At 38.9% G+C, this 13,018-nt stretch overlaps 1 protein-coding gene across 1 annotated transcript; it reads left to right on the forward strand.

Moving 5' to 3' along the window:
• Positions 1-219: 219 nt before the first annotated feature.
• Positions 220-7,518, forward strand: LOC138301633 (adenosine receptor A3-like). Its single transcript, XM_069242147.1, has 2 exons — positions 220-569; positions 6,855-7,518. The coding sequence occupies exons 1-2, from the start codon at positions 220-222 to the stop codon at positions 7,516-7,518; spliced, it is 1,014 nt and encodes a 337-aa protein (XP_069098248.1).
• The last annotated feature ends 5,500 nt before the right edge of the window (positions 7,519-13,018 follow it).

Below are 13,018 nucleotides of genomic sequence, written 5' to 3' on the forward strand. Positions count from 1 at the left end.
CGCGTACACCGTCACTCCTGGTTACTTAATTGCAAATGTATTGGCACCAGACTTGAGATGCCTAGCAAGTTTAAACCCAATTTATAAACTTTAAAACCTGTCCCATTTCTTTCCTTCAGGGTCAAATGCTGAGCCAGACTTTTGCATGAAACCGTGAGGACCAGGGAGTGGCAAACTGTTTACTGATTGTTCATCTACCACCATAACCCCCGTTTTAAGATGGCGACCCAGCTGATTGTCCTTGACAACCTGGATGTCTTTTACATTGTAATGGAAGCTGTAATTTCTGTGATTGATGTGATCGGCAACATACTTGTAATCTGGGCAGTGAAGATAAATCCTGACCTTCAGACCCCAACATTTTACTTCATTGTGTCTTTGGCGGTAGCAGACGTGGCTGTTGGGTTCTTGGTTGCACCTCTAGCCATCGTAGTGAGCTTGGGGGTTGAAATTCACTTCTACGGCTGCCTTTTTATGTGCTGCCTTCTGATCATATTCACACACGTGTCCATCCTCTCTCTGCTCGCTATAGCAATCGATAGGTATCTGAGGATAAAGATTCCGACCAGGTAAGCCACGTAAAGCCCTGACGGACACGGAATTCATACAGAGTCGTTTCATGTAAATGCTGCTTTTTGTTGTTAATCCCAACAAAGTTTCAAGGATGGCTCAGGGCTAATTGAGGGAGAATGATTACTGTTGTAAGAGTACTCGACAACATGCCACCTGAAGTTGGGATGGGTTTATTTTATTGCGCACATAACTCAATAAAAAACATATTTTAAAAAGTTTAGAGGAGGACAGCCTATTGTCATTTGGGCGTAGCAGCAACAGTCATCTTTTTTTGAGAATTAATTATGATTTTTAATACAGAAGAAACTAAGCAAATGGCAATTTCCCACTCTCCCCTTCTAATTCACAGACAAAGGTTTGATCAGTCAATGAAAAAGTCTTAAGTACTCCACCTCAGAACACATATTTTCTCTCTTTGCATAATAGCACTACACTTTTGAGGTGGATAAGCCAGATAATTAATAGGGAGAACGGTGTCAAGGGTCTGGGTGAGTTCTAGGATTCCATGCACCAGCTGAGCCCTGAAAATAGTTGGCATCTAAACCATAGAACAATCAATAATCAATAAATCAATTTCTGAAGTGCATGGCTACTCTAAAAGAGTTTCCCGGTGCTATCCATAAAGACAGGGGCAAAGAAAACATAGAAGAATCAGGGTTTCAGAAGGGAAGAGAGTTCCACAAGGTAGGGCCCAGAACAGAAAAAGACCTACCACCCTGTGCCACTCTGCCTAGCGAGTTGATAGTGAGGCACATTGGCAATATATTGGTTTCCTGAGGGGAGGTTATGCCAAGGGCATTAGAGATGCTCCAACGCCTTAATATATAGTGAACCATTCCCATATAAGGCCTTATGCATGAAGCGTAGTGTTTTAAAATGTATGCACTTCTCCACCATCAGCAAATGAAGGAAATCAGAGGTGGGAGGCAACTGAAGATTGTCTAGGCACATGGCAAAGCAAATGTGCTGCAGAGTTTTGCAACAACTGAAGCCTTTTCAATTTTTTGTTAGGTGCACCCAGAGAGTACACATTGTCATAGTTCAAGCTAGATATAATCAAGGCTTGGACCACAGTTTTCTGTACCATCAAAGGAAGGAGCCAGAACATTTCTTGAGGCACTTGAGTAGCCAGAAACAGTTAGAAGCAGTATTGGAAATTTGAATTTCCATATAAATCTTATGATCCAGATACATACCCAAATTTTTTTGCAGCATTACAAGGGGTGGGTAGCGGTCCAAGATCAGCAGGCCACCACTGGAAACCCCAGAGCTGTGGTTGATTTCCAGCTATCAGCACCTTAGTCTCATGGCCATTTAATTTGAGAGAACTAAGCCTCATCCAACCAGCTACCTCAGACAAACATAGGTGAAGATTGGTGGGCCTATCGCCTTTATCATCGCTGAGCATATCAACAATCTGTGTACCATCAGTATCCATAAAGATAGTTATGTCATAACTCTCAACTAGGTTGGCCAAGGGCCTGACATAGATATTGAACAATGTTGGGCTCAATTAAGTCTTGCGGAACACTGGAAAATATAACACTCATGCGGCTTACAAGAAGCTTGGAAAGTGCAGCCCTGTAGAAAAGAGGAGAGCCAAGAAGGAGCATAATCCTGGAGGCCAATATCTCTCAGCTTCTGACACAGAAATACTTGAAATACTGTGTCAAACGGTGAGCTAAGATCTAGAAGAATAAGAGCTCCCATGCCCCTATATCTAATTGTTTTCTAAGATGCTCCACTGCAACTAAGAGAGCAGTCTCTGTGCTAAAGCCAGTATGAAAGGCCGATTGAGATGGATGCAGCCGGCCAGACGTTTCCAAGAGCCTAGAAAGCTGGCTATTCACATGCTGTTCTACCATGTTGGCACAGATTGGTAGAAGGGAGATGGGGCAAAAATTTGCCTAGACTTTGGGATGTAGAGTAGGTTTTTAAGTAAAGGGATGACTGTGGCATGTTTCCAGCCTAAGGGAACTCTACCTTTATGGTACCTGCATTAAAAAGCTGTAATAAGTATGAGAAGAGCACATTGATGATCTTAATCATCTTTTCTGAAGGAAGGGTATCCTGGGGTGAGCCCGAGCTCCTAATAATAACTCCAGTATATTGTAATCTATGGGGCATCATGAGAAAATATGATAGTGTTTTTAAAATTAAAAAAAGGTATTTCTTTGACATGCAGAAGCATTTTACCTTATTTTTGTACAGTGAACACCCTCAACTCATGTATCAGAAGACTCTCTCAAATGCGATAACAAAGAAAAAAGGGTTTTTTATAAAATAAAATATATGCTTGGGATCACACAATTTGTTCTAGTGGGAAAGTCAGGATTGGTCTTAGGTTTTCTGGTTTCACATTTATGCAATCCACCCACTAAATGGCTAGCATTTTCTCTCCTTTTTATCACCAAACGTTTATATTTTGTTTTTAAATCTTGACACATGATAGCAGAGCATGGGTAGCAGGCAGACGCCACATTAAACATTAAAGCTCAGTTTGTTTTGGGCTCAGTGGTTTACAAAGACCTCGAGCTAAGCCAGAGTCAGACGTGCGCCTTAAATGGTTTGCCCACCTCTATGCTGACATATGTCACATACACATTAAATTTGGATGATGCACACATGAAGAACTGTAGTGGATGCATGGATAATATATTTCCTAATATATATGTGCCAACTGGTAAGAGGTGTAAGTTATTTGATCGGCTGTCCTTACATTGATAAATTTATGAACCTGGACATTATTTTGGGAAGGTGCGAGTAATATAAAAGGTAGACATTGGTTGTTTTGCCACTTTTTAGTACTATTTCATTATTTTTGTAATCAATTCTGACTGGCTCAGTGCACTGTGTTAAAAATTATGACACTTGTGTGAAGGGATCTTGCAACAAGAAATGTTTCTCCTATCCTAAAATCTTGAAAATCTTGCAATAGGTTGGCACGATTTTTACAATTTTGGTGTTAAAACCTACAGATAGCAAAGGATCACCTTTAGTTGCTTAGTGCAGAAGCACATTTCCCAGCATGCCTCATGTGGTGGCAGGGACCAGGAAGGGGCAGTTATCTGCCTGCCAAAACCAGTTGTTATAGAGCAGCTCAACTTCCCCTCCCACCCACAGATAAATGTATCAATCAGGGGTGCCTCAGGTGCCGTTTATGCATTGGGGAGGCAGGGTAGCTTCTTCATTTTTTCATCAGCGGCTCCCTATCAGGTCTAGTAACACCTTGACTTCGGAGGCTTGGGCTGCATGGCAAGATCACAAGATTAGTCTCAGAGTGAGGAAGCATGGACAGAGGACACCCTCAATGTAGTGATAAAGCATTTTTTGGCAATGCTATAAACAATGTTAATTAATCTTTTCACATAGCATGAAAGGGTGGAGAAATGGTTAAATCAAAATCTCAACACAATGTAAAATGACAGTATGACCCATGTGGCCACACAAAGAAAACTCTAGTCTGAAATAAAGTTAAGGGGTTTTATTACAAGATCAGACTCAAAGTTATGTAGACATTTCTCAATGTTATAAAGATACAGAATCACGATGGGTTGACCACGACGTTGGAAAAGATTCAAGTGAACTAACATCAAAAGAACTAAGCATTCAAGAATAAAAATACAAAAGAGCAACTCGTTAATCTGATGGGTAGAAAACAAGTGCTGTTCTGTTTTTTTAAGCACTACGGCAATCTAAAAGTCATCTCAGCTTAGCTAGCCAGGGCAGGGGAAACCCCTATAGACTAGCAGGTTAAAAATTATCATGTGTTGGGTTAAAACACATGAGGACAAAATGTAAAAAGAAAAAGGACAAAAAGAATTTGGAAAATGATAACTGGGGCAAAAGGTGACTAATGACATGTTACAGTAGACTTAAAACAAAATAACTCTATTAATACTTCTCATTGACTATAGTACAGAACTTCATTCTCAACATTTTGCATGTAACATTTAAATCATTTGTCTTCAGAAATCTATTGTTTTAGAGCAAACTGTTAACATCACAAAAGAATAACAGAGAATTGAGGTATTTGGTTATACATTACATTTTAGGACTATGACACATCAATCAAAAAATGACTACTCTACAGTGAATGCACATTAATATAGGCTTTCAGTGCACTACTTTACAATTTATCCATTAGTATTTCATTTAACAAAATGCTAATATTGTTATGTATGGATGATTACTGTGACATGAAAAAGTAGCAATAACATTTCTGCTACATCAGTAGCTAAGGTGCTGATGTGGCCATTCATTCATTCTCAGAGTAGCTAAGAAATTCTGCGAATCCAGGATGGAGAACATGCACTTAATATTGTGGGTTAGAGACTGCTGTATAGGTTTTGGGTAGCTGTTACTTGAGCACCTGTTTTGGCAGCTTCAATAGGCCTTGAACTCTGGGGTGATACTACCCCAATCAATGTGTTGGGGTAATGACATGTCTTCCTGAAGGAGGCAAGGAATCTGTGATTTATGCTTTGCAACCATATCAAAAGTGCGAAAGAGACTACCAGCAGCAAAACATTTCTGGTAGGAGATCATAACTCGTCAGTATGGCCGAATGGCTCTTATCATAGGACTATTATCAATTTGGTCAAAAGCTATTTGCTGGCTCATCCATGAGCACCACCATGCATAACGCTGTCCAACTCAGGAGCATGAATTTGTTTAACAGAGGCAGGGTGCACTTTTCTGACAACAGCCAGAAGCTATTCATTAAACCATTGGTGCTATCTCAGTGGAAGTAAATGCCTGGCAAAACAGAGGGCAAGTCCCCAAATATCCTCTTCACCCTATGGTGGTCATGTTCAAAGATGATAACACTGCTACCTGAGACATTTTGCTTTTTTCCTAGTTTGTTCCATTCAAGGGATAATCCTGTTCCGGGCAGGGGGCTGGCTGGATGAGGGACTGACTTGCTGGTGGTCCGGGCCTGTTTAGCTATAAGCATGAGCTGCCTGGGTTTGATTAATGGGGATTTTCTGGGTGGCTGGACATGCCCGTAGTGCCCTGGCAGGGATGGTGTGCATTGCAATTTCCTGGTGCTGTGTCCTTTTCTGTAGTAATCATATTTTAATTTATGTAAGTTCTCACTTATTTAAACTGTGAAAACTGTATAAATGTTGATGGCATTATTTGCCATTGACCCCTTGGGTGGGGAGGTAAATTGTTGACGTCAGGTGCTTGCACCTGCTGGGGATGTATCTGCAATCCAATATTTTTAAAATCATCACATGCATTAGAATTTTGTGTAATGTCTTCAAATCAATTGTGTATGTAACTGAATTATCATTCGTTGATATTTTATTTTTGTTTAAGTGGACACGTCTTAGTTGGATCACACAACTGGAGCCCATTTTTTGCTTGTTGCTGCTCCTGAACATGTGGAAGGGACTTGACGGTTATAGTATGATCCCGGTGTGCCAGCGACTTGCAATGTTGTGAGCATACTAAATTGGGGAAATAACCTAGTGAGGCAGATATTTTGTGTAATAGTACATCATCTTAAAAACGTCTTTACCACATTCCTATCTCTAAGAGATAAGTCTAGCAGAATTTTATTTCTGTACACAGGTTGGGAAAATAAAAGAAAAAGTCATGGTCTTTTTATTTAAGTTTACACCCACTATAATGATTTTGACACTACCTTAGCCATTCAAAAGCCATAGGCTAATATAGTATTTGTAAATATCTAATGTCTAGATTACCCTGTATGCCTTTAAAGGTATTTATTTTGCTGAATAAAGAAATATTATATAGGGAATCTCGGTATTCCATCTGCCTCCTCTCCAGAGAGACAGTAAGGCCCACATTTATACTTTTCTAGCACCGCATTTGTGCCGCTTTTTGGCGCAAAATCGGTGCAAACTTACAAAATACAATTGTATTTTGTAAGTTTGCGCCACTTTTGCATCAAAAAGTGACGCAAATGTGGTGCTAAAAAAGTTAAATATGGGCCTAAATGTCTAAATAGAAGAAAATGATGCTAAATATGGTTCTCTTGGTTACAGGTAGTATTTGCTTGTAAGCAACTAATAAGGTTCTGTCATCAAAATTTTGGGTCAAAGGGTATTAGACGTATTCCAGTAGGAGTGTGGGTGGTCTATGTATGTAGATGGGGCCTTGATCCCCAATTGTGAATATTTGAATAAAAAAACTACTTTGCAATCTTTTCACTTTGATGTCCTATCCCTTAGACAAACTCAAGATAACCAGCCTTACCTTGATTGTTCACATTATTTACCTTTCTGAAGACTTTCTAAATTTTTTCGCAGATACAGGACGGTGGCAACCACCAGAAGGATTTGGACAGGCATCTGCGTGTGTTGGGTTGTGTCTTCACTCATGGGCGTTGTGCCCATGTTTGGCTGGAATGGAAGGGCTCGGCTACCAGCCAGCGAGACCAACATCACTCACCAGGCATGTGCATTCACATCAGTAGTGAGCATGGATTTCATAGTTTATTTTAGCTCTTTTGGTTGGATCTTGTCACCGTTAATCATTATGATTATATTATATACCGAAATATTTTACCGCATTCGAAAACTATTGAGTAAAAATGCCACAAAAAATAAAGCCACACAAAAATATTACAGAAAGGAGAACAAAACAGCCAAATCGCTGGCGCTGGTGCTGCTTTTGTTCGCCCTGTGCTGGCTGCCACTCTGTATCCTGAACTGTCTGCTCCTTTTCAATCCAGAGGATGACATCCCAAAAGCCGTCTTCTATGTCGCTATTTTATTATCTCATGCAAATTCAGGAATGAACCCCATTGTGTATGCATTTAAGATCAAGAAGTTCAAAGTCACCTGCATTAGCATTGTGACGACCTGTGTCCTTCGGAAGAGAGCGGGTCTCAAAGGGAAGACTGCACCAGAGCAGGAGTCCCATAGCACTATGACACAGCGCGTGGCAGAGGAACACACAGAGACGTTATAAAGCATTTGTTTTTTGTTTTATTCTGGGTTAGGGCGACTAATTATTTCATCCGTTAGATGTAGATAAAGCAAGAAAGAATGAATCTCTTATCTGCCTATTTTTTTCCAACTGTTTTTTGATGACTCTGCTCATTAACAGTAGTTTTAAAACCATACGACTCCATGTCACCATGGAAACCCAGTCTGGTGATAACGTATTCAAGAGTGTTAGCGCATCGATCCTTAATAAGTAAACTTACAAGGGGGCGTGTATAGGTCGATGAACCTTTAGACTCGTTCAAGGTGTTCTTACCATAGTTCCAGTATAAAACAACAATCAATATACAATAATCAGAAATCATTAGTCAAATCAATAAAAAATGGAGTCAGTAATTGTCACGCACCATGACTTTTCAGCCATGAATAACCACACCTTTAGTAAAAGTTTAGTAATTTTATTTCCCTTATATTAACAATGCTAAAGTCATGTGGATTCATCTCAATGTAAAATCAAAATGCAGATAAGAACAAGATTTATTAACAAATGGACACACATAACACAACCTAATCAAAGCTTGACTCACAAAACATTCCAAACCATCAGTGCAAATCATTAGCAAAGTTAACTTTAATAAAGCTACGTAGTCCATAAGATTCAACAAAGTAATCTGTCAACCCTTTTGTCTCTATAATTTGTCAGTAGTCATGTAGATAACCCTCAACTAGTCCAGATTAGCATCAGCATGTGGGGTTTCATGCAAACTAATTTAGACACAAATTTAGAAAACATCTACCTAAGAAAAACTAATTAGACAGTGCAATTGGTATCTAGAATGACAAGGCATAAAAACACAATTTAGTCATAATGTCATGTCTATCTATCCATGGTATGGGTCACCAAACAGAATCAGTCTTTGTCCTCAGGTCATCAATCAAGCAACAACGCATCAGGCTCTCAGACAGAGAGTATGAGCCCAATGACAAAATCTTGAATCTCTTCTCCCACTGCACTCTAGATCTTTAGTCTAGTAATCTGTCTATGTTTCCTCTGTCGCGTTGTTATATCAGAGTCACCTAAACTATCCCCTAATTTCCAATTGGTCAAATATTCGTACGTTATTACTCTGTCCAGTAATTTCATATACCAAATCTATGACTTCTAGTATTTCACACTTCACACGTTGTTGATTGGTCTGCTTTACGATGTTATCATCCTGCTCGTCAGGTATCAAATTTGTTGCATCTTCTTCTTCAGTCAGTGTCTTCATTGCTCGCATTCTGGGAAAGAACCTCTTGCACATACTGCACACGTTTTGTTACATTTCTAGACACATTATCTCCTGTCCGTCAGTTCCCATAGAAAGCTTCTGCTAAGCATTTTATTAAAACAATGAGCATTTCACAGTTAGTTCCCTCTGTCAGCATTTTTCATTAAACGCTAAGAAATACAGCTTATGCATGAGGCCTGGCAATTAGTCCAAGACACTCGCTAAGTTGAGGCCTACAATTAATAAGCAACAACATAATTCATAACTCTCAATATGACATATTACTACAATCTAATATATTTTCAATATTTCATACATATTAATCATCAATTCGTGTATTTCGTGAACACTGGTAGCCATTCTCCGAGGTCACAATTTTCAGATGTGCACATTATTTTCTATACGTTATTCATTTTCTCCAGAATTCATTATTCAAATTACATAAACATTCATTAATGATTTCTAACTAAGACATCTGCTTCAGCAAGAGTGACAGGTTGAAAGCCCTGTCGAGGAGCACCTGTGCAAATTGTAGGAGCGAAAAATGTTGAAAAACATATAACAGTGCTTTGACGTAGGTTGGCTCTAGTTTTATTCGGACTGTTTCAAAGATCCAATCAATTTCAAAGGGCAAGTGTTAGCTTGCACCCAGGCCCTGAGGGAATGCTGCATATCAGTGATTCTTAACATGGGGTACAACACGCCTACTCAGGGGGTCCACTATCTAGCTTAGAAAAGTAAAATAACAGAATGATTCAGTGCTGTGCGACCAGTGCTCCTGCACTGGGCCCCAAGTTCAGGGGCACTTCACTTTAAAATATCATCAAGGCACACACTGCAGGGCCTGAAATTATCAGGATAATAAAAATGTTAGCTGTGATGACTGATACACTTGGTGGAGTAGTCTGAGTTTTCTCTAGTGGAAGTTCTGACTCATCACAAACAGAGTAAATGGGCCTGCTGCAAAACACAAAGCTAAACACGCAGATCACTGATTTCTATTTCTTGTACATAGCCCGGTGAATTAATGATTTTGTCATAGATATCATTTTATTACTTGCACAAATTACAATGCCTGTAACATAGCACAGTAACTAGCACCAAACAGAAGAAAGCAAACATGAAGGCATTGGTTTAGAAACCTTTGTTTTTTATACCTCAAACGTTTTTATTATGCTGTTACTAAAAAGGGTAGTAATATAATTTTATAAGGGTCGGTAATCCCAACTACTGCGTTACCTTTTAAATTCTGACTCTGGGTTAGTCTAGTCCAAGCACTCCTGACAAAAAGAGGATGCATTAAAGGCAAAACAGGCAGAGCAATGTGGTGGAACATAGCATTTAGCTTTGTCTTTTAGAAATAAACCCAATTTCCGAAAAGCTCCATCCTTCTCATTAAAATTATACTTTTGATGATTTTTGTTTGTGATGAAAACAAAATCTTTCAAAAAGTGTGCAATTATTTGGAGTATAATTGTTTCTGTAGTTTCCCATCTTTTTTATGTTCCCATCCTATACATTATTTAGTCAGGGGTCCCCAGCTTCCAGTAGTGATTCAGTGGGGGTCAAATCAAAAGTTTAAGAACCGCTGCCATAGGGTGTCCATTTTATGATTAGGTTCAAACTTAAGTCCAGAAGAAGCATTCTTATATGACGGTGGCAATGAAAACAACAAGGATTGCATTCTTGACAAAATGCATGTAGACGACAGAGAATTGAATGTGACAAAAAGTTTATTTAAGATGAAAATATTCCTCAGTATTGCAAGGAAAACACTCCACAGGAGGCGAAGCGATACACGGGAGGGCCAACCATATATGGTGAGAGAGTTAAACCAAAATAACTTTATTATTTCAGCTAAACTCATAACAATTAAAATAAGACATTTCTAAAATGCTCACCGTTGCAAACATAGTCGAAATCAAAAGTATCATCTCACTTATGCTTTGCATGAGTTAATAAAAAATAGTATTAAAATGGTACCCAGAAAATCCAGGTCATAACATCGCTTCCAATTATATTATGGTAAATGTTCAATCTCAGTGTAACAATGGTTAAAACACATTCTTCCTCAAAAAAACAAAAAACTAAAATAATAATGTTTTAAATGATATGTAATCCATGGCCTTTACACAGCTTTTCTTGAATCACACCAGCCCATACATTGGAGGTTGCTGATTGAAGGAGCAGCAGATTCAGAGCAGAGCGCAAGTGCATCAACACTGTCATTTGGCTGGATCTATACGTAAGAACAGCAACCCTTTCTGTGCAGTGACTGACTTGTTAGAAAGCTGCATAAAGTGCCCAATTGTTTACACCCCACCAAAGCTACAATTATAAAGGGCATTTGTGTTGTAGGATACCTTGTCCCAATTGACTGTATTATCATTAGTTGCCGTGCCCCAAGGCATATTTGAGGTATAAAGTGAGTCATGCCTCTGCATAGATCAAAATTGAGACATAGCTTCGATCAGTCCTTCTCTTCTTTTATGTCTTTATTTTGGATTAGAAAAACAATCCATAAAAAGAAAAAGCACCGTCCTTATACCATCAATAAAAAATAAAATCAATAAGAAGAATCATAAAACACACTTAAAATACATCTTCTTATCATCAATAAATACATTCCAAATTATCTGTAGAAAGAAAAAACTAATATTAACAAGCATTTTCAATGCAACGGGTCTCGCATTTGCTTGAGTTAGAGCTATTAGCGATGTAAACTCCTAACCAGACTTTTCTTGCCAGACAAATTAAAAGAAAAAAATGCAGCGCGGTCACACTATGTAAAATGCAGCACGATCGTGCTGAAATTGAAAACGGAAAAACGGAGCGCAATCGCTCTATGTAAACCCAAGTGCGATCGCTTTGCGTGGAAAATAAACAGATAAAGTAGTCCGGAAACCATGCTGAAAACATTGAGCCTCGTATGTTTTTAGTAGTTTACCGTTGCTGTGTAGGTGGGTTAAACACCGGAAAAGGCATGAAGTTTGCATGCCTTTCACTAATGAAAGCAAGCGGATTTTAAAAGGCACGCCCACGAACCAATGAAAGTGACTGACGTGACATGGACGTGGTTGGAAGCCCAAAGAGAGATTAATACAGGGGATGGAGCGTGTTACGCTCAACCTTAAAAAGTGGCACTGTTCAATCTCTCCTGCAGCACCCTATTATAGGAAAATATTGATCATGAAAGTTGACTGTAATTTGGAAGCGATTATTAGTTTCCACAGACGTAATTCAACCCTCGCATGTATTAGCTTAATATTCTGTGCAAACCCTGGTGTTGTTTGTTTAGTTTATCCATCATTCATTTCCAGGAGGTTGCAAGCAATTAATCAAGTGCAGGTCATAATCAAAGTTCACTTACTTAAATATTATAATGTTTCTTAAAATGTATACAGATCTTTATTTTAGCTCTGTCAGTTTTTATCATTTTAGTTTTGTTTTGGCTCCATCCTATTTTCTTATGAAATGTTCCTAAGGAATAGCACAAATATGAGAAGCTGGGAACGGGGACTGCATTCCTGCAAACAGCATATCAAGAGCATCTTTAAAGGATAAACATCTGCAAGAAGCCCAAGAAAAGTGTGCTTTTGAGAAGCTGCTGGAAGAAAGAATGTGCCTGACATTGCTTGCTCTTGCTGGAAGCCTTCCCAGTCTTCCCAGTCAAGAAACAGACCACAGACGCTTGTGTGGTTTTCTTGACAACACCCCTCCAAATCACAAGCTTTGTGAAGACAGTAAGGACGTTTGGGCACCTGGGGACTAAGAAAGCGGGGAGGCCAGTTGTGAGCTGGATTCACAAAGGTAAACCCACACATTGGTGTAAGTCTATGATGTTTTGCTACCCACAATTTTCTTTTTTTAGGAGTGGTATGGACTCATCACATAAAAATATACACCTGTCCTGTTCTTTCATGTGCGGTGACTCTACTATGATAGAGGAGACTCCGAAGTTATAAAGTTACTTTTGGTAAAATGTATCTGTGAATAGCAACAAAAAAAAAAGTAATCTAACATTTGTAAATCAGATCTTTTGTCTATGGTAGTGTGAAAAAACAATACCAAACAAAAGACGGCGAACATCTAAAATGTCTGATTTGTTCTACATAGACCTCATGTGACAACAATAAAAATGGAAATGTGTTAATTTGCCTGACTTTTGCTTCTTGCACTAGAAATTAAATGTATGTATATATCTGCTGTGCAACCCTGGTGATAGATCAGAGAACACTGTAGCAGAAACTACAG

The sequence above is a fragment of the Pleurodeles waltl genome, chromosome 6 (assembly GCF_031143425.1).
Source record: "Pleurodeles waltl isolate 20211129_DDA chromosome 6, aPleWal1.hap1.20221129, whole genome shotgun sequence".
Classification (NCBI taxonomy): Eukaryota; Metazoa; Chordata; class Amphibia; order Caudata; family Salamandridae; genus Pleurodeles; species Pleurodeles waltl.

Coding starts and splice junctions, on each gene's coding strand:
- LOC138301633 (XM_069242147.1), top strand. CDS start 220: ATGGCGACCCAGCTGATTGTCCTTGACAACCTGGATGTCTTTTACATT. Junction 570..6,854: donor AGGATAAAGATTCCGACCAG/GTAAGCCACGTA, acceptor ATTTTTTCGCAG/ATACAGGACGGTGGCAACCA.